General features: G+C 41.3%; 1 protein-coding gene across 1 annotated transcript in view; it reads left to right on the forward strand.

Moving 5' to 3' along the window:
- CAP2 (cyclase associated actin cytoskeleton regulatory protein 2) overlaps nucleotides 1-23294 on the forward strand; it is a 143763-nt gene that overhangs the window by 31790 nt on the left and 88679 nt on the right. The window contains exons 2-3 of the mRNA XM_040432692.1: nucleotides 550-682; nucleotides 2013-2113. Coding sequence (XP_040288626.1) covers nucleotides 559-682; nucleotides 2013-2113 — 225 coding nt within the window. The 5' untranslated portion in view covers nucleotides 550-558. The remainder of the gene's footprint in view (nucleotides 1-549; nucleotides 683-2012; nucleotides 2114-23294) is intronic.

Below are 23294 nucleotides of genomic sequence, written 5' to 3' on the forward strand. Positions count from 1 at the left end.
ATGTTTTTGACTTTTTAAAAATGTGACTTTTTGAAAGAAAAGTTGCAAGTGCCTCTTTTTACACCACCCTCGCCACTTTTCCTAAAGGAGGCGTGACAAGGGGCGGGAAAGTGGTGTGGCCAACAGCCAAGACAAAAGTATCTTCATTTACACCAGTTTTCTGGGGCAAATGAAGACAGGACTGTACGGTAGCGCTGAGCTGGTGTAGAGTTTTGTTTAGGAGCACAGCCTGCTGTAGGATGCTTCTAATTTATGATGAGGCGTTCACTGCAATTTTGCCTTCTGTTTACCTTGATCATTCCTTTCTGGGTTTAATAGTCTTATGATTGTTTTTTAAAGGCGATTCAGTATATAGTCAATATATATACAGTTTTCTCAGTCAGTGATGGAATAAAGTGATATTTAGTAGATACGGTCATGTAACTGCCAGAAAGAGAAAAAGCAGATAGGTAGAACAGATCAGATCAAGTGATGCACTGGTCTGGCTTTAGTTTAACATCAGTATTGATTTGAATGCATTTGATATATCCCTGTACATTTCTAAATCAGGTATTCAAGATGGCAGAGGTGCATGGATTAATGGACAGGTTGGAGAAAGCCGTGATTCGACTTGAAACAGTCTTGTCTACGTCTTGCTTTTCAAAGTCTACAGGGAATGATGTTGTGAATGGAATAAATGGAGGTAAGATATCTTCGACTTGTATGTAGCAAAAGCTTAATAGAGAGCCTGCATTTAGTGCCAAAAAATGCTATGTAGCATGATTGTAATGATTTTCCTGTGTGGTGCCCCCCTCCAGACGATACCCTCAAACTAAATGACATCACTTCTGCTCTCAGTCAGCACAAAGTATGAAGGTGACAATGTTCATAGAGCTAGGGGTTTTGTTAGGTTAACAGTTTTTAGGGGGGGAGTTAGATTGAGTAATACACAGCAGAAAAAAGTAGCTGACCCCATACATTTGTTAGTGGATTTGCAGTTCTGAGCAGGACAAGCCCCGGGCCGTAGTACTGAAGGCAGGGCATTTAGAATGTGCTCTATCACCTTCAGTCACTGAAGATTAACTCATTTATATGAGTTAATCCCATCATCTTCCTTTTACAAAAAATTGCCTGCATCCTTAGGGTATGGCCACACGTGGCAGGCATGATAAGGCCTCCATGCAACCAAGAACAGTGCAGTCATGGAGGCCACAGCAGCATCCTGTTAGCTCATTAGAAACAGATTGTTCATTCAGGGTTCATTGTTATTGGCCACGGTAACCTGCAAAACTTTGTGGCCCTCAACAATTAAAGGTGCATTTACATGGTCCAAGATTTAGGCAGATTATCTGGAACGACCATTCCTGCAAAAGGCCATTGTCAACAATCTGGCTATGTAAGTGTGCCGCTGATCACCCAATGAACGAGTGAAACGCTCGTTCATCGGGTGATCCTGTCGTTCAGGCAGACACCAGTGATCATGGCTTCTGGGCAGCAGATCGTGTGGTCTAAATAGCGTTCTGCTGCCAAGAAACCATGATTCTGTATGAGGTCTCCTTCATGGAACGAGCAGCCGACTGTCGGGGAGGAAATCTTCCTTCCCGACAATCTGCCACTCAGTCGGACCGTGTAAAGCCAGCTTAACTCTGAATAAACAATCTATTTCTGACAAGCTAATAGAATACAGCCGTGGCTTGCATGATTACGTGGTTCTCAGCCCCACAGCGACTACATCTCAGTTGGCTGCCCCATCTGGCCTTTCCCTTATGTATCATTCATAATGCCCATTTCTGTATACCAATGCACAAGTGCAAGTCTTAATGGTGGATATGCTTTCCACCCTATTAAACGTCTGTAGTAGGATCTGCTGGCTCCTGTAGCTCCTCTCCCATCTCCATCCCTCAACTCCTTTACATAGACAGACAGACAGATAGATAGGAAAGACAGTAGGATAGACTCTGTAGTGATTAGGTGTTAATAGTAGTGTGCATGCATTTTTTTTCTCCGTTTTTAAACCCTTGCGTACCCTGCAGGTTCTGCTCCATATGTGGAAGCATTTGATGCCTTGGTGACTGGGTCCTTGGAACAGTATCTCAAAAACAGCAAGATTCTTGGTGGGGATGTGGAAACTCATGTAAGTCTTATTTTTTTCTATTAGATTAAACTATATTTAAACAAAAGTAAGATTTTCACCGTTATTATAATTGTGCAGGCTTTTGTTCAGTCTCTGCATATTGTATGCCAATTAACTGTCATTTGCGGCTCGTCAAAGGGGCCAAATTTTGAGTAATATCATGATAACTTTCAAAATAGAAAAAGGTGAATATAAGATTACAATTTATGTAGCACACAGATTGACAGTATTTATTGTATTGTATTGATTGGCTTAGCTCTACAGATTAGTATTAGTATTCATCCACTGCAGTACTGTGGCAGTTTCCATTGAAAATGAATACAAACTCAGCGATGGTCAGGTGTGGAAATGATACAAGGTATACATATCAACCATTTTTTATGTGAAGTCACATAGTGCTTAGTTGTCACATGATTGTAAACGAGGGAGATTTGTAAATTATTGTTCATACTCTTCATTCACTTCTATGGGACGTCTCTGTCTGTTCATGTCTACATAATACTACAGAGCCGACCTACAGAAGTGAAAGGGGGCTCCATACTTGTAATTACACCTGCTCAACACTGCAATTGCTGCGGCGAGCAGGTAAACAGAGCAGAGAAGGCAGCACTTGTACCAGCGCTGCCTTCTCTTCAAACAGCTGATCGAGTGGAGCACCATGAGTCGGACCCCCGCCGATCTGATATTGATGACCTATGTTGAGGATAGGTCATCAATAGTAAAAAGCAGACAACCCCTTTAACTGAAAACACTGGGGGAGATACATTAATAGTGTTGCAGGATGTCTGACTTTGAATCAGCAAAAATAATTGTACTGAATGACCTATGTGGCATAATATATTTGGAGCAACTCATTAGGTACATTTCTTATACCGCCTCATGGATACATCAACATTCTTTAACAAAAAAAAGTCACATGTCTTTTATGGTACATTTTATGACTCCTCTCAAAGGGTTTTCCCTCATTTGTGCTGTCCTGGGAGTAAAGGGTGTATTAGACTGGCAGATAGTCAGCCAGATCACCTCTAATGAGCAGTCATATAAAAGCTCGTTAGTGAAGATCTGCCAGTGTAATACTGCCGCCAATTACCCGATCATCAGGCAAGCCCAATCTTTCAACAGGTTTAAAAATCATCGTTTGCGGGCGGCAGATTGTGGTGTCTAATCACGATCTGCTGCTGGCACACAATGATAAATGTGCAGCCAAAAAAGCACCTACTATAGCAAGCTCAGTGAGTCCATCCCTTTTCAAAAATGATAAATCCCGTATAACCCAGAGTACCTGGTTGTCTACAAAAGGGAATTATAAGTGTGGTCACTCCGTTTGCACTTGTTGCAAATACATGAAAATCTGTCAAAGTTTTGAATCTACTGTTAATGGCCAGGTTTTTAAAATAAATTCCTAATTGCAATACCACACATGCAATCTACTGTATAACATGCATAAAGTGTAGGTTGCAATATGTAGGATGCACAACCAACGCAATTAAAACACGCATCAGAAAACATATATCAGACATACCGCACCATGCGAACCGCAACATATCTGCGGCAAGTCTCCACTTTGCCATGGTACATGGTGGTGATGTCTCTCATATGTCAGTACAAGGTATTGAAAAAGTTAAAAAACCAATAAGAGGTGGTGACAGAAAACGGAAACTTTTAAACAGAGAATCCTATTGGATCTTCCGTTTGGAAAGCCGCCAGCCTCTTGGTTTAAATAAAAGACTGGACCTTATTTTACAGTATTAACTATAAATTCATTTTCCATTTATTTCTCCTTTCTTTCTCCTCCCCACTTTTTTCCTCTATATCTTTTTGAATGTATTGTTTTAATGAACTATATGAAAACGTAACTTTGGTATGTTTTTACCTATGTGCACACCTGTAGTAGGGAGGGGTTGACTCTCAGTCTGATTACTTCAGCTGAATAGCTCTTCCCCTCTCCTCTATAAGAACAACTCACAGTGTATTTGAAATTGTCATGAGTAAGGGCTGAAATTGCATTGTGCCCGAAACATGTAGACTCTGCTTTCTGTACCTGGATTTTACTGATTATTGAATAAAAGCCTTCGGATTGCCACAAATACAAGCTGGACAAAATTCACTTTTTCTTCATATCTACATATCTCTCCTATTTTCGGGTGAAGGAGTTGGTCCGTGCTATACCGGTGGAATCCTCGACAGGTGAGAGCTGCTCAAACCCCTAACTTTCACAATATTTAATCTAAACCCGAGAGCGTGCACTCCCTACCTCGGCTTATATTACAGTGTTTCCTGCGATACTGGCAAGATCATGGCACATGCCTCACTACGCCCATTAGAGGATGAACAGGAAAGATTCCTAAAAATTAATGCCATTTTTGAAAAGCCACAGCAGGATATCCAGGACAGTTTGCTATCAATTACACTGATGTCTACACTAGAAAAACTGTTACTAAAAGAGCTTCGCACCTGGTGGGACTATACGTCACTACAAAAGTATATTGAAAAAGAAATGATCCCCAGGGGCTTACGCCTGAAAAAGAAACCGTCCATTACTTATTCAGATCTATTTCTAGAGGAATGGGAATCTATTCTGTCAAACTGCTCCTTAAAATTGATGGACTTAATTGTCCGAAATGAAAGACAGACTTTGGAGGAGCTAAGAAAGGAGATTAAAATTACGCAAGATTCACTACTGGAACATATCAACAATCCAGCGTTTCTCAAATTTGACGACAAACTAAAAGAGGATCTTGCGTTAACAGAGGAAGCTCTCATGCAAATGAAGCAGTCAAAATTTAACAGAGATCTACTTGACTATAACCGCAAAGAAGTGTACACCTGGTCAGAAATGCGAACACATACACCAAGATCTATACTGAGAGGCTTACGCTCCAAAAAAAACCAACGCCGCAAAGTCTCATTCAGCTCTACAGAGGCTGATTCTCCTGAATCAGAATGTGACACCAACCTGACACAGATGGAGACACTCAGCAATCGCTCTGCACAAGGGACTAATTCACACAGACAAACGTCAAAAAACGCAGAGGAGGTCGGAGACACCGTAAACCGCCGTTATCCTGCAAGATCCAGACGGGGGAAAATGAACTACAGATAATCAATCTGTCGACCTGTATACTATCTGAACATGAACTCAAAGTTCTGGGCAAAGGTTTGACTTTTGCGCCGTCCTGTCACTTCGATTTGTATAGAACCATATTGGACGTGAACAGACTGGCCCGCAGTCTAACTCTGCAGCAGCACTTCCAATCAATAGACTCACAGGTGTGTAGTCCAGGGGATGCTGCGGCCAGTGTGTTCGCCTCCAATTTGATTCCAGATCCAGACACTATCAATGCTACTTCTACTTTAGACCATATGCCTAATCCAACCAGTATGTCTTTTAATGAAATGGTACATATATATGATCTAATGGAATTGAAAAATACTTGTCTTCCTTCTGATGCTGCGCATTGTTCGTCAGACTTTAACCCTTCCAACCGTGATTTCTATCCGGTGCAATCTAGATCTCATGCACTGGACAGATTTCAAGAACTGGTTGAGAGGGATCTAGTCTCACTAAACAATTCTGTAGTTTTACAACATAAGGATTTAAATACTAACAATCTATCCAAAAAAGAATCACTAGCATTGCGTAATCTCAAAAATAGAGATGATATTGTTGTGAAGCAAGCTGACAAAGGGGGAGCAGTGGTCATTCTCAATTGTGAACTCTATAGATCCCTCATTAATCAGATGTTACATAATGACAGGATCTATGGCATACTATTAAATGACCCGCTCCCCGCTTTCCAGCAAGAATTAAAAGCCTTGCTGCTACATGGATTCAATTTAGGTGTCCTTAGCCAAAAAGAACATGACTATATTTTTGTTGCATCTCCAGTCATCCCAATCTTACATGCTCTACCAAAAGTGCATAAACTAATTTTTCCCCCTCCCTTGAGACCAATAGTCTCGGGTATAGGGTCGTATTCAGAACGCCTCTGCCAGTGGGTTGACTCACTACTGCAGCCCTTGATTCCTAATATTCCAGGTTTCTTGAGAGACACCAAATCGGTCTTACAAGCAGTACAAGACCTTGAATGGTCCCAAAAATATTCATGGGTAACGGCAGATGTAGTTGCACTTTACCCCAGTATTCCCCATGACCTGGTGAATACCTCTTTAGTGTGGTTTTTGGAAAATTTTGGAAATTTTACTGCGGTGCTATCAGAGTATGTGGTGGCTGTGGTGGACTTCCTCCTGAGACGAAATTATTTCATGTTTGATGGAAAATTTTTCCTGCAGACATCGGGGGTGTCGATGGGGGCCAAGTTCTCTCCCTCCATTGCTAATATTTTTATGGCATGGTGGGAGAGAAGCTTTCTCCTCATCGACACCAACCCTTTTTCGGGTCACATAAGGTGGTATGGCCGTTACATCGACGACCTGATCTTTATTTGGTCGGGTAGTGTGGCGGCCATACCACCATTTACTGACTATCTGAATGCATGTGTGAACGGTATCCAATTTACCGTCCAATACAATACTGATAACATCGAGTTCCTGGATCTCAGACTCAGGGGGGACTCCGCCACAGCCTCCATATACACTAGCACATACAGGAAATTAACAGCAGGCAACACACTATTGCATGCACAGTCATGCCATCCCACACATACAATCAGGAATATACCTAAAGGAGAATTAATCAGGGCCAAAAGAAATTGCAGTGATGAATCAACCTACAAAGCGGAGGCCCAAAATATTATAAAAAGATTGACACATAGAGCATATTCGCAAAAAATGATGGAAAAATGCAATAGAGACGTATTAAACATGAATAGAAATCTATTGTTAACCACAAACGCAAAAACAAAGGGTGATAACACTAGAGGGACACCTAATCATGACAGAAAAAATATTTTCGTTACACAATATAGTAAGGAATATTTTCAAATTTGCAACATCGTGAAAAAGCACTTTCCAGTCCTAGCGTGCGACAAAAAATGGGCAGCAATGGCACAAAAAGGCATTAAATGTGCAGCCAAAAAAGCACCTACTATAGCAAGCTCAGTGAGTCCATCCCTTTTCAAAAATGATAAATCCCGTATAACCCAGAGTACCTGGTTGTCTACAAAAGGGAATTATAAGTGTGGTCACTCCGTTTGCACTTGTTGCAAATACATGAAAATCTGTCAAAGTTTTGAATCTACTGTTAATGGCCAGGTTTTTAAAATAAATTCCTTCCTTAATTGCAATACCACACATGCAATCTACTGTATAACATGCATAAAGTGTAGGTTGCAATATGTAGGATGCACAACCAACGCAATTAAAACACGCATCAGAAAACATATATCAGACATACCGCACCATGCGAACCGCAACATATCTGCGGCAAGTCTTCACTTTGCCATGGTACATGGTGGTGATGTCTCTCATATGTCAGTACAAGGTATTGAAAAAGTTAAAAAACCAATAAGAGGTGGTGACAGAAAACGGAAACTTTTAAACAGAGAATCCTATTGGATCTTCCGTTTGGAAAGCCGCCAGCCTCTTGGTTTAAATAAAAGACTGGACCTTATTTTACAGTATTAACTATAAATTCATTTTCCATTTATTTCTCCTTTCTTTCTCCTCCCCACTTTTTTCCTCTATATCTTTTTGAATGTATTGTTTTAATGAACTATATGAAAACGTAACTTTGGTATGTTTTTACCTATGTGCACACCTGTAGTAGGGAGGGGTTGACTCTCAGTCTGATTACTTCAGCTGAATAGCTCTTCCCCTCTCCTCTATAAGAACAACTCACAGTGTATTTGAAATTGTCATGAGTAAGGGCTGAAATTGCATTGTGCCCGAAACATGTAGACTCTGCTTTCTGTACCTGGATTTTACTGATTATTGAATAAAAGCCTTCGGATTGCCACAAATACAAGCTGGACAAAATTCACTTTTTCTTCACACAATGATTTAGTATGAGCGACAAGCGATAGCATTAGTGATCGCTCCTCCTCCCCATTCTCTGGAGGAGATCGCTGCATATAATAGCAGCGGTCTCCTTTGCTAACGAGCAGGCGATTGAAGGGAAGGAACACTTCCTTCCCGACAATCACCTGCATAACCTCCTGTCTAATACAGGCTTTAGGGCAGGCATCCTCAAACTGCGGCCCTCCAGCTGTTGCAAAACTACAACTCCCAGCATGCCCGAACAGCCTACAGGTATCAGCCTACAGCAGGGCGTTGTGGGAGTTGTTGTTCTACAACAGCTGGAGGGCCGCAGTTTGAGGATGCCTGCTTTAGGGAAACAGCATAGCTTGCTCTGCTACATTGTTTGCCTATTTGCCATTCACTGCTATGGATGGATGGATGGAAACATACAAAAAACAAACAGAAAAATGTACAATGTTATGTGCTAATCGTTTCATCCATAGTAACATGATGCCTATCAGATAAATACTCTAAGTCTACAAAAAATTTGCCCAAAAGTCACAAACACAGGCCTATGGCCTAATTTATAGAACCAAATCTACAAAAAAAAAATCAATATACAGCATAAAAGTAAACAACAATAAATCTGGTAAGCTGGCTACTCGCCCATTTCCATGACTCTGCCTCCCCTGGTGGGGGCTTACTTCGGTTATTCCCATCTTGGCCATCAAAGGCTGAGATGGGACAACCCCTTTAAATAAAAGTTATGTGCAGATGGTTTCCATGTAGCCTCTGTAAATCAATCTCACATACAGTATGTAGCATCCCTGATCTTGGTGATCTGCTTGTACTTGCCGGTTAGAAATACCAGCTATTCTACATAATGTTCAGACAGGGTGAGATTGGTGTGGATTTGTGGAAATTTACAGGACAGTACACGTGGTTGGGGTTTTTAAAACCATATCTGCATGTAAAGCAAAAAGTTCCCCAAATTATTATTTTTTTACTTTACAGTTTAGACAATTATGTATATGTTATATGTACATTATGCAAAACTATTCTACTTCCTCATATGATTTATCTTCTCAGTATCTTTCTCTAATTATTAAACCTTTTCACTAACCTAATGCAATGCCCCAACACAATACTTACATAGAGTCATAGAGCACTGACAGCAGAAGAAGGTCAATCTAGTCTGCCCCTTATATAATTTCTTATCAGTCTTAGGTTAGATGTGTTGACCCCAGGATGTTTAAATTCCCTTACTGTAGATTTCTCAAACATCTAATGGGAGTTTTTTTTCCAAGCCTCAACTACTTAATATTTCCTGACATTGGTTCTTATTTTTCCCCAACTAATTTTAGATTGTGCCCCCTTGTTCCTGTGTTTTTTTTTTAGTTTTTTTTTTTATTCAAAGCACTTCCCTCCTGAATCTTATGTATACTTTTAACATACAGTAGTTAAAGGTTTTGTTCAGGTCTTTCTTTCCCTTCTTACCTCAATGTTATGCAGATTAATGATGCAATCACAACACTATATCTTTTTTGCAGTCCACAATTGGCGGATCCGCAAAATATGGATGCTGTCCATGTCCATCCACACTTTTTGCGGGCCCCATTAAAAAAAATGCCTATTTTTGTCCGCAAAACGGACAAGAATAGGACATGTTCTAGAATTTGCGGCTGAGGACAGCACGTGGATGACATCCATGTTCTGTCTGCTTTTTTTTGTGGCCCCATAGAAATTAATGGGTCTGCGTGCGATCCACAAAAGATGTACTTTCACAGATACAGGAGTACACCACATTGCGCTTGCGCCAAAATATATTATTACTTCTTTAAAAGTTCATAAATCTGGCACAACCTCATAAAGACACTTAAAACTGATACCAAAACCACCTCAATTGATAAATCCTCCCCTTAAGTTCTTTAAGTCCCCCCTGATATGTTTTATACACAGACCCTCCGCCATTTTTGTACCCTGCCTTTGCACCCGTTCCATTTTATCTAAATCTTTTTGTAGGTGGTGTTCCCAGAACTGGACACTGTATTCCAGATGTGGTCTCACTAGTGCTCTATACAGCAGGATCACAATCTCTCTCTTCCTACTGTTTATACCCAGGGGCTGACTGGCCATGGACCCTACAGGTGAATTTCGTAGTTGGCCTGAAGAGCCGCCCAAGCACTACTCATGGCCGCTGGCCAGGTACATAAAAATCTGATGCTCTCAGCATTAATTAATGCTAGGAGTATCAGGTGCTTATGCCCTCCTGAATTCAACTATATCCCTGTTGCACTACAGTATTTTGGCCCTACCTACTTGTGGCTTGTGTTGGCAGTGCCTACTTGTATTGCCCTGCCTTCTGTCAACTTGGATTGGCCTACAAAATAGGGCCAATTTTTTTTTCCAGGGCCACTTTAAGTTCCCAGTCCGCCCCTGGTTATACCTCTAGCTATATATAGAAAAGCATTCTACTCGCTTTCCTGGCCAGCTGCCCACACTGTGCACTTATTTTGTAGCTGTCAGATATTGGGACCCCTAGACACTTCTCTTCTTAAAGGAAATCTGTCACCAATTTTTTTTCCGCCAGTTAAAACCAGATAGTAACACATATCCTTTTCTTCTAACCAATTTAGATTTTCTGATTTCAGATTTTTGCATTCTATTTCCTGAACATGATTAAGTGGTACCTTGGAACCGAACCCGAGTTCGGGAAATGTTTTTTTACAGTACAAATTAATTTCTGAAGTTATTACACGAAGTCTCGCGAGACTTCGCGAAGCAATAACTTCGGCTCATCTGAGCCAATACACTCTAATACTGTATGGAGCTCCTGCTCCGTACAGTATTGGAACAAAGTTTTATGCGAATGTTTCATCCGAAGTCAATTCACTCATCCCTAATTTTAACCATAAATACATGAATTAAACAATAGGTCATTTTCTGATTGCACATTTCCTTTAAGCCCCTGCTAACACAGAACTGCCAATATGATACTCCTATAGAGGGTTTCTTCCCCCAAGTGCATTATTTTACATTTGGTAACCTTGAACCGCAATTTCCATTGTTTGGACCATTTGTCTAGAGAATGCGTTTCTTTTTGTTGGACTGCGCTGCCTCAGAAGTCGCAGAAATTCCACATTCGAAGCCAGTCAAATAATCGCGGACATGGGAAAGCAAACAGGCCAATCGAAGCCTCTCCTCCTCTCCCTTCCAAGCTTCTATGGAACACCAAAAATGCAGCCAATAGTGAAGTACCGTCATGCAAATTGGAGTAAAACTGGTTTTATTATACTCACAATATACAGGTATAAACGAGCAATGTACAAAGGATCAATCACCCGACCCGGGTTTCGCTCAGTCGAGCTTTGTCAGGGGTATTCATCCTGCCCCTTCCAGGGCGTTCTTATAAGGGGTCAGGTTGGTTCACACCCACCTCCCCGCTCACACATTATAAAATTATATATTCATTATAAAATTAAATATTTAAAACATCCAGTAATATAAATACATATCCATTAATACCATGTCAAATACATAAAAATTACAGATACATAAAAGCAAGGACATTTCACATTAATCTACCATATATTGATACATAAACTTCTACACCAATCTTAGACCACACGCATCACACTGCAACCAATTTCATTCATTCTACTCCTTTTACGTCATTTAACACATGACCACATTACTCCTATCCACCTTCTTTCTCTGATGTACATCCTAACCAATCACAGGTTACACATTCCTTGGACCGCCCTTCTCCATTCATAAAAACAGCAACTCCCCCACATCACATGATATTATTCAGCCAATTCAATCCTACACTCTCAAAGGTCCTAGATCAACAGGGTAAACTACATCATTCAGGTAAGGCAAGGTTTTAAATCAAATTCAGCGTTCAGACCTCTTGGCTGTAGCGTTCCCATTCTGTATATCTATTAAACCTCCCGCTTGTTTATCTGTTTAACTCCATCTCCTCCGCGCCAATATGGTTTAACCTGTTCCAACCCCACAAAAAATAGGCCACTTGGATTTTTTTGGTGCACCATTTTAAAGTGCATCGAAACACTGTGGGTTTCCAGCCCCTTCTTAATGTTCCTCACGTGTTCCTGAATTCTTACTTTGAGCTTCCTTAGGGTCCGTCCCACATATTGAAGGCCACACGGGCATTCCAACATGTAAAAAACTCCTACACTCACAGGTGATCTGCCCTTTAACCTTTATATCCATGTTTTTTTCATTTGAGTGAGCAAATTGAGTGTTCATTTTCTTATCTTCCCTTTTTCGATTTCTACATGGCAAACAAAACCCACACCAGCTAAACTTATTCTCTTTTATTATTTTCTCTTGGTGATTGGAGCTATGCACTAATTTAGTACGTAGACAGGGAGCCTTTTTGAATATCACAACAGGTTGCTGTGGAATATCCTTCCCTAGCACAGGATCATTTTTCAAAGTGGACCAGTTCTTCCTAATCGCATCCTTTATCAAGCCTGCTTGCGTATTAAATTGGGTTAAAAAGGAGAAGCGAAAATCTTTCTCAGTCTCTGCCTTTTTCCTTTCTTCTCTTTTTTCTTCCTCTACCACCCTGCTGCATTGGGCTAATTCCTCTACCTGATATCCTTTTTCCATGAACCGTTCTTTAATGATCTCACTTTGTGTCCTAAAATCCTCCACTTTGGTACAATTTCTAAAGACCCTTTTTATTTGCCCCTTAGGAATGTTTTTCAACCACGGTGTGTAGTGACAGCTGGAGGTATCTATATAGCCGTTGACATCCGTCTCTTTAAAGAACGTTTTCGTTTTAAGCTGATTATCTTCAACAAAAAGTGTCAGATCCAAAAAATTTATGGAAGTGCCACTAACTGTGCTGGTGAAGGATAAATTCCACTGGTTGTCATTTAACCCTTTAATAAATTCTAGCAGGCCCTGCTTCTCCCCTTTCCATAGAACCAGACAATTGTCGATAAATCTCTTCCACACTATTAATTCTCCAGCTTCCGTGATCCTATTCAATATAGGCTTGATGGTCATACTTTCCCAGAACCCCATGAATATATTTGCGAAACTGGGGGCGAATTTCGCCCCCATTGCTGTGCCAGTCCGTTGCAGATAATATTGCTCCTTATACAAGAAATAATTATAACTCAAACAAAAATCCACACACTCAAGAATAAAACTCTCCTGCTGTCCTGTCATTTGGGGATCATTATTCAGAGCTTGCTCAATCGCCTTGAGCCCCAATTCTTTAGGAATCACTGTGTATAATGAAGCCACATCAATAGTGGCCAACCCCATAAATTCACAGGGCAATTACCAAGGTCTCTGACAAAGTCCAGGACACTACCAGTGTCCTTCAAAAAGGACGGCATTAAAAGGGACATACTTTTGGAGAAAAAAATCAACATATTCTCCCAAACGACTAGTAAGTGAATTAATACCAGAAACAATCGGCCTACCCGGCGGATTGGTCTGACTTTTGTGGATCTTAGGCAAGAAATATATAACAGGGGTTACTGGATGTTTATTGTTCAAATAATCAAATTCCTTCTTGTTAATAATCCCATCCTTGAGGCCCCTAGTTAGCAATTGTTCTAACTTGGCTTGAAACTCCAAAGAGGGATTTTTTGGTAAGTTCCCACATCTGCACGCAAGCAGGCTTGATAAAGGATGCGATTAGGAAGAACTGGTCCACTTTGAAAAATGATCCTGTGCTAGGAAAGGATATTCCACAGCAACCTGTGTACGTACTAAATTAGTGCATAGCTCCAATCACCAAGAGAAAATAATAAAAGGGAATAAGTTTAGCTGGTGTGGGTTTTGTTTGCCATGTAGAAATCGAAAAAGGGAAGAAAAGAAAATGAACACTCCAATTTGCTCACTCAAATGAAAAAAACATGGATATAAAGGTTAAAGGGCAGATCACCTGTGAGAGTGTAGGAGTTGTTTACATGTTGGAGTGCCCGTGTGGCCTCCAATATGTGGGACGGACCCTAAGGAAGCTCAAAGTAAGAATTCAGGAACACGTGAGGAACATTAAGAAGGGGCTGGAAACCCACAGTGTTTCGATGCACTTTAAAATGGTGCACCAAAAAAATCCAAGTGGTCTATTTTTTGTGGAGTTGAAACAGGTTAAACCATATTGGCGCGGAGGAGATGGAGTTAAACAGATAAACAAGCGGGAGGTTGAATGGATATACAGAATGGGAACGCTACAGCCAAGAGGTCTGAACGCTGAATTTGATTTAAAACCTTGCCTTACCTGAATGATGTAGTTTACCCTGTTGATCTAGGACCTTTGAGAGTGTAGGATTGAATTGGCTGAATAATATCATGTGATGTGGGGGAGTTGCTGTTTTTATGAATGGAGAAGGGCGGTCCAAGGAATGTGTAACCTGTGATTGGTTGATCCAAAGAAGGTGGATAGGAGTAATGTGGTCATGTGTTAAATGACGTAGAAGGAGTAGAATGAATGAAATTGGTTGCAGTGTGATGCGTGTGGTCTAAGATTGGTGTAGAAGTTTATCTATCGATATATGGTAGATTAATGTGAAATGTCCTTGCTTTTATGTATCTGTAATTTTTATGTATTTGACATGGTATTGATGGATATGTATTTATATTACTGGATGCTTTAAATATTAAATTTTATAATGAATTGGATCATGTGTGAGCGGGGAGGTGGGTGTGAACCAACCTGACCCCTTATAAGACCGCCCTGGAAGGGGCGGGATGAATACCCCTGACGAAGCTCGACTGAGCGAAACCCGGGTCGGGTGATTGATCCTTTGTACATTGCTTGTTTATACCTATATATTGTGAGTATAATAAAACCAGTTTTACTCCAATTTGCATGATGGTACTTCACTATTGGCTGCATTTTTGGTGTTCCATAGAAGCTTGGAAGGGAGAGGAGGAGAGGCTTCGATTGGCCTGTTTGCTTTCCCATGTCCGCGATTATTTGACTGGCTTCGAATGTGGAATTTCTGCGACTTCTGAGGCAGCGCGGTCCAACAAAAAGAAACGCATTTACTTGTGTGAACTACACCCACTTCACCATTGGGACCTGCGACGCTATTAGGCAACGTACTTTTTGAGGCTTTTTTACTATTATATCATTTGTCCAGAGAAGCTAAATCTTATCTTATTTAAAGTCGTGCCACTCTTTTAAATAAATACATATAATCATTAACAGCTATGCCAAGATCTAAGCACAATTCTCCACTCCACAGTTCTTCACTCTTGTACTACACATAAATGCTGCTTTATGATAATGCAGTCGCCATCTGTTATTACAGAATCACAGCTCCATCTGTTACCATACAAATAAGCTGTGTCACCTATCAAAAATGATGTGTATGCCTCATTGGAGTTTTTATCTAGATACATTATGAAGCATTTACATGATAAATGAATATGTTTACTAGGAGTTTTGTATTGAATTCATTATGAACATATGGACCAGTTACAATTTGACTGAATCAACCTGTTTCTTCTCATGTAAATTTTATTCTCATACACATAGATTTCTCATAATCTAATTTCCATCTAAATCTAAAATAAGCCATGTATCAACCATTGATAACCCTATAGGGCATTCTCTTGTAACAGAAGTTCTTAAAGGCTATGATCACCTTTGGGGACATTCTTTATTATTGCATATTACATTGTTCTTACTTTGGTCTTTTTCCAATATGTTTTTATTATTACAAGAGTATAAAAGTGTAATAGTCTCTCTTTACTTAGTTCTTCAAAATAGACAATGTGGCACATCCAGCAGTATTAAGAACAAAGTGTAGTTTCTGGCACCAAATGAGAAGGTATGCTGGCTGGTTGTGTGGCAATTAAATGGCAATAGCGGACACATGTAGTTATAGGTGTGAACTGTGTGATTCAGGCTTGATGTTTGTCTGGCCTGGTGGTTACTCTAGGTGATGGGTGTCTGAGCCGTAGTCCCTCACCTGCAGTAGTGTTTGTGAAGCTGTCATTTTGCTCATCACTCTGTTGTCAAGGCACAATGAAGCTTCTTGGAAGCAGTGTTCTTGATTCTCATGATCTCTTTGGAGAACAGGAGAACTGGATGAGGTCCCTAGGAATAGGAGACATGTCCTTCCTTTTCTGTCTGCTCAGGAACTCTCAGGAAATAGGATCAGCCCACTCCTACCAAGAGGGGAGGAACACGGTGGTTAGCCCTGTTCCTGCCAACCATTGCCATCCATACCTTTTCTTGCTGGAAAAAATGGCCAAAACATATGAAAATACACAACAATACATAATAAAACACAATAAAATATTTGCAGATACCCCCAGGTCAGGTGTCTGAGTCTTAATCTGTAGTCTTTATCTCTGCACTCTCTGAGGGCTCATAAACCCATTAATTTTGAATTAGAATTCAACTTAACTCCTTAAGGACACAGCCATATTTCACCTTAAGGACCAGGCCATTTTTTGCAAATCTGACCAGTGTCACTTTAAGTGGTGATAACTTTAAAACGCTTTGACTTATCCAGGCCATTCTGAGATTGTTTTTTCGTCACATATTGTTCTTCATGACACTGGTAAAAAGAAGTAAAAAAATTCATTTTTATTTATAAAGGAAATGCAAAATTTACCAAAATTGTGGAAAAAATTGCAAATTTCCAAGTTTCAATTTCTCTACTTCTATAATACTTACTAATACCTCCAAAAATAGTTATTACTTTACATTCCCCATATGTCTACTTCATGTTTGGATCATTTTGGGAATGACACTTTTAGAAGTAAATCTTGAAATTTTTCTGAAATTTTCAAAAACCCAATTTTTAGGGACCAGTTCAGGTCTGAAGTCACTTTGTGAGGCTTGCATAATAGAAACCACCCAAAAAATGACCAGATTCTAGAAACTACACCCCTCAAGGTATTCAAAACTGATTTTACAAATGTCGTTAACCCTTTAGGTGTTCCACAAGAGTTAATGGCAAATGGAGATAAAACTTCAGAATTTCGATTTTTTTTTGGGCAAATTTTCCATTTTAATCAATTTTTTCCAGTAACAAAGCAAGGGTTAACAGACAAACAAAATGCTATATTTATTGCCCCGATTCTGTAGTTTGCAGAAACACCCCATATGTGGCTGTAAACAACTGTACGGGAACACGGTAGGGCGTAGAGGGAAAGGTGCACTGGGTGGTTTTTGGAAGGCAGATTTTGCTGGACTGGTTTATTTACACCATGTCCCATTTGAAGCCCCCCTGATGCACCCCTAGAGTAGAAACTCCATAAAAGTGACCCCATTTTGGAAACTACGGGATAAGGTGGCAGTTTTGTTGGGACTATTTTTAGGGTACATATGATTTTTGGTTTATCTATATTACATTTTTGGGAGGCAAGGTTGCCAAAAAAAAGGCCATCAAAATCTGCCTTTCAGAAACCATACAGCGTTCCTTTCCTTCTGTGCCCTGCCGTTTGGTCATACAGCAGTTTACGACCACATATGGGGTGTTTCTGTAAACTGCAGAATTAAGGTAATAAACATTAAGTTTTGTTTGGCTGTTAACCCTTGCTTTGTTATTGGAAAAAAGTGATTAAAATGGAAAATTTACCCAAAAATGTATTTTATTTTTTTGACCGTGTTCATCTTAGGGGTTAGGTCATGGGGTATTTTTATAGAGCAGATTCTTACGGACACGGCGATACCTAATATGTCAACTTTTTTTTAGTTATTTATGTTTTACACTATATTATTTTTTAATAAACAAAAAAAAAACATTTTAGTATCTCCATAGTCTGAGTCATTTTTTTTTAGTTTTTAGATGATTATCTTAGGTAGGAGCTCATTTTTTGCGAGATGAGAGGACGGTTTTATTGACACTATTTTGGGGGGCATATGACTTTTTGATCGCTTGCTATTACAATTTCTGTGAAGGTGATAAAAAAAAACTTTTTTTTGCACCGTTTTTTTTTTTGGACCGTGTTCATCTGAGGGGTGGGGGGGGGGTATTTTTATAGAGCAGATTCTTATGGACGCGGCGATACCTAATATGTCTACTTTTTTATTTATTTTCGTTTTACTGAATAATATTTTTTTATTTGTTTTAGTGTCTCAAGTCTGAGAACCAGTTTTTTATCCGATTGTCAGTGGCTAAATTGGGATATAAATTTAGTACTCCATGGAAGTGTGGTACTCCCTGAAGCAACCAATAATGCAGAGGCCCGGATGATCGGGGCACGTGTCACACTGAGTAGTGGTCTCCTTCCATATCCCCCTCCTGTGACACACTCTGCACCTTTTTTGGGTCCGTCCCTTCTTTCCAGTATGGGGGACCAGGGGAGTAACTATAGGGGAAGCAGGGGAAGCGGCTGCTTTGGGGCCCTGACCCAGAAGGGGGCCCATCCAGGAGGAGGAGGACTAAAAGATTTTGTCAGGGCCCCATCAACAGTATTACACAATGATATTATATACAGTGACAGTATAGACAGTGTAGAAAATGGATGGAACAGCTGCCGGGCCTGGTCTGAGAGAGCGATCTTTACTAGCCACAGGAATGGGGGCAGCATGAAAGGAAGGGGTTGCAAAAAAATTACTGGGGGACGAGGGCCCCATTCAAAAATTTGCTGTGGGGCCCAGTCATTTCTAGCTACGCCACTGTGGGGGACCACACCTGTAAAGTGTTGGCCAGGGACAATCTGGGCGCCTCCAGTTCCCGAGGTACTCCGGCCTACTCTTTCCCGGTCAGAAAAGATCAGGTCCTTGAGGACTGCCTCATAGAACTGAAGGGACAGCACAAAAGAGTTGCACAAGGCAACCTGCACCAAATAGACCGCAACTTTTTTGTACCATGCCCGGGTTTTGCGCATGGCGTTATATGGCTTGAGGACTTGATCAGATAGATCAACTCCTCCCATATACCGATTGTAGTCGACGATACAATAGGGTTTGAGGACCGTTGCCGCGGTACCTCGCACAGGGACAGGGGTTATGCCGTTACCATGAATTGTGGACAGTACAAGGACATCCCTCTTGTCCTTATATCTGACCAGCAACAGGTTTCCACTGGTAAGGGCACGAGTCTCACCCCTGGGGATAGGTACCTGGAGGGGGTGGGAAGGGAGGCCGCGTTGATTTTTCCGCATGGTCCCACAAGCGGACGTGGATCTGGCGGCGAGGGACTGGAACAAGGGGATACTAGTATAAAAGTTATCCACGTACAGGTGGTAACCCTTATCTAGCAGTGGGTGCATAAGGTCCCACACAAGTTTCCCGCTAACACCCAGAGTGGGGGGACATTCTGGGGGTTGAATACGGGAATCTCGCCCCTCGTACACACGAAACTTGTAAGTGTACACTGAGGTACTCTCACAAAGTTTGTACAGCTTCACGCCATACCTCGCCCGCTTACAGGGGACATACTAGTGGAAAATGAGTCTCCCCTTGAAAGCAATGAGAGACTCATCAACCGCGACCTCCCTTCCAGGTACATAGGCCTATACAAATTTGGCCCCAAAGTGATTGATGACCGGCCTGATTTTATACAGGCGGTCATAGGCAGGATCACCTTGGGGGGGACATGCTGCATTATCTGAATAATGCAGGCATTTCCGGATGGCCTCAAACCGGGAGCGTGTCATGGCTGTACTGTAAAGTGGGGTCTGGTAGAGGACGTCCCCACTCCAGTAATGCCTGACACTAGGTTTCTTGACTAGGCCCATGTGCAGCACGAGGCCCCAAAACATCCTCATCTCAGCTGCACTGACCGGAGTCCAGCCACTGGGCCTAGCCAAAAAGGAGCCCGGGTGTTGAGCAACGAACTGTTGGGCGTACAGGTTCATCTGCTCCACCATCAGATTTACAAAGTGGTCACTCAAAAAAAGACTAAAATAGTCGTATTCAGTGAAGCCCACTGTGGAAATCTGGATTCCTGGTTGGCCTACAAAATCAGGAATCACAGGCTCATAACGCTCTGGGGTATACCAGACAAGTTCACCGGCAGGGGGCTCCGGTGGACTTAACTGGTGGGCCGGAAAACTAGTACGAGCCCCAGAGCTGCTCGTACTAGGGTGGGCCACAGGGTCCCTAGCATGGCGGTCCCCTTGCTCCACCTGGCGGCGTCTCCGTCGCCTTGGGGGCTCATCATCATCGCTAGATGATGAGGAGGACGCGGATGACAAAAGGAAAGTGGGGTCATCCTCGTCCTCAATGGGACTCTCGGACTCGGAGGCAAGCTGGGCGTATGCCTCCTCGGCCGAGAACATCCGGCGGGCCAATCGCTGATCAACCGTCCGAAGTTGATCAGCGGTGGGGTGTGCGATGCGCTTCTGGACGCTAAGAGTTCCGGCCACAGTCAGCGTATGCACACAAGAAAAAAAAATTAACTGCTTGCGCCCCAAAAAAAAAAAAGTTGTGGGGGGAGGGGCAGGGGGGTAAGCTGCAGCACCCCTGGGTGGTCTAGGGTCGCGCAGCTGTGCTGTGGACCCAAGACACCCGATTTAGGGTGATACAATCAAAAATTGTTGTTGTTTTTTTCTTCTCACTAACTTTCCCTAAAATATCCCTGCCTAATCTAACCTGTCCCTAGCCTTTCCCTAATTACCTGGGTGCTGGGGCACAGATGGGGGTGCTGGGGTGCTGGCTGGAGATCCGTGCAGCGATCCGATGTGCAGCACTCAATGATTTGAGCAGGCACCGGGTACCGGTATGTCATGCGTCCTTAAGTACCGGGACAACATGCCGTAACGGTACATCATGTGTCCAGAACAGGTTAAAGTGTATGTGCCGTCAGAAAACTATATATCGTTTAAATCAACATTTAATGATAAAGGTCCTACAAAAAATATTTTCCAAAGCTTCACCTAGATCTGAATACTTTTATAATTAGATGTCATTCAAAATTTTGTATAGCTACTGAGTTATTCAATAAAATGTATCTGTATTGTACCTGCTGTTTGTTCTTTTCCTTATTTCTCTGTCCACCTTGCTGAGCTGGACGCACAACTCTAATTGTTGCCCTGATCCACTCCCGCCTTGATTACTGCAACTCCCCCTCACCAGACTCTCCCCTCTGCAATCTATTCTTAACCACCTCAGCCCCCAGTGCTTAAACACCCTGAAAGACCAGGCCACTTTTTACACTTCTGACCTACACTACTTTCACCGTTTATTGCTCGGTCATGCAACTTACCACCCAAATGAATTTTACCTCCTTTTCTTCTCACTAATAGAGCTTTCATTTGGTGGTATTTCATTGCTGCTGACATTTTTACTTTTTTTGTTATTAATCGAAATTTAACGATTTTTTTGCAAAAAAATGACATTTTTCACTTTCAGTAGTAAAATTTTGCAAAAAAAACGACATCCATATAGAAATTTTGCTCTAAATTTATAGTTCTACATGTCTTTGATAAAAAAAAAATGTTTGGGTAAAAAAAAAATGGTTTGGGTAAAAGTTATAGCGTTTACAAACTATGGTACAAAAATGTGAATTTCCGCTTTTTGAAGCAGCTCTGACTTTCTGAGCACCTGTCATGTTTCCTGAGGTTCTACAATGGCCAGACAGTACAAACACCCCACAAATGACCCCATTTCTGAAAGTACACACCCTAAGGTATTCGCTGATGGGCATAGTGAGTTCATAGAACTTTTTATTTTTTGTCACAAGTTAGCGGAAAATTATGATTTTTTTTTTTTTTTTTTTTTCTTACAAAGTCTCATATTCCACTAACTTGTGACAAAAAATAAAAAGTTCTATGAACTCACTATGCCCATCAGCGAATACCTTGGGGTCTCTTCTTTCCAAAATGGGGTCACTTGTGGGGTAGTTATACTGCCCTGGCATTCTAGGGGCCCAAATGTGTGGTAAGGAGTTTGAAATCAAATTCTGTAAAAAATGACCTGTGAAATCCGAAAGGTGCTCTTTGGAATATGGGCCCCTTTGCCCACCTAGGCTGCAAAAAAGTGTCACACATCTGGTATCTCCGTACTCAGGAGAAGGTGGGGAATGTGTTTTGGGGTGTCATTTTATATATACCCATGCTGGGTGAGAGAAATATCTTGGCAAAAGACAACTTTTCCCATTTTTTTATACAAAGTTGTCATTTGACCAAGATATTTATCTCACCCAGCATGGGTATATGTAAAAAGACACCCCAAAACACATTCCTCAACTTCTCCTGAGTACGGGGATACCAGATGTGTGACACTTTTTTGCAGCCTAGGTGGGCAAAGGGGCCCATATTCCAAAGAGCACCTTTCGGATTTCACTCCTCATTTTTTCCTGAATTTGATTTCAAACTCCTTACCACACATTTGGGCCCCTAGAATACCAGGGCAGTATAACTACCCCACAAGTGACCCCATTTTGGAAAGAAGACACCCCAAGGTATTCCGTGAGGGGCATGGCGAGTTCCTAGAATTTTTTATTTTTTGTCACAAGTTAGTGGAAAATGATGATTTTTTTTTTTATTTTTTTTTTCATACAAAGTCTCATATTCCACAAACTTGTGACAAAAAATAAAAACTTCCATGAACTCACTATGCCCATCAGCGAATACCTTGGGGTCTCTTCTTTCCAAAATGGGGTCACTTGTGGGGTAGTTATACTGCCCTGGCATTCTAGGGGCCCAAATGTGTGGTAAGTAGGTAAATGACCTGTGAAATCCGAAAGGTGCTCTTTGGAATGTGGGCCCCTTTGCCCACCTAGGCTGCAAAAAAGTGTCACACATCTGGTATCTCTGTATTCAGGAGAAGTTGAGGAATGTGTTTTGGGGTGTCTTTTTACATATACCCATGCTGGGTGAGATAAATATCTTGGTCAAATGCCAACTTTGTATAAAAAAATGGGAAAAGTTGTCTTTTGCCAAGATATTTCTCTCACCCAGCATGGGTATATGTAAAATGACACCCCAAAACACATTCCCCAACTTCTCCCGATTACGGAGATACCAGATGTGTGACACTTTTTTGCAGCCTAGGTGGGCAAAGGGGCCCATATTCAAAAGAGCACCTTTCGGATTTCACAGGTCATTTTTTACAGAATTTGATTTCAAACTCCTTACCACACATTTGGGCCCCTAGAATGCCAGGGCAGTATAACTACCCCACAAGTGACCCCATTTTGGAAAGAAGAGACCCCAAGGTATTCGCTGATGGGCATAGTGAGTTCATGGAACTTTTTATTTTTTGTCACAAGTTAGTGGAATATGAGACTTTGTATGAAAAAAAAAATAAAAAAAAAAATAAGCATTTTCCACTAACTTGTGACAAAAAATAAAAAATTCTAGG

This window comes from Bufo bufo, chromosome 5 (genome assembly GCF_905171765.1).
Source record: "Bufo bufo chromosome 5, aBufBuf1.1, whole genome shotgun sequence".
NCBI lineage: Eukaryota > Metazoa > Chordata > Amphibia > Anura > Bufonidae > Bufo > Bufo bufo.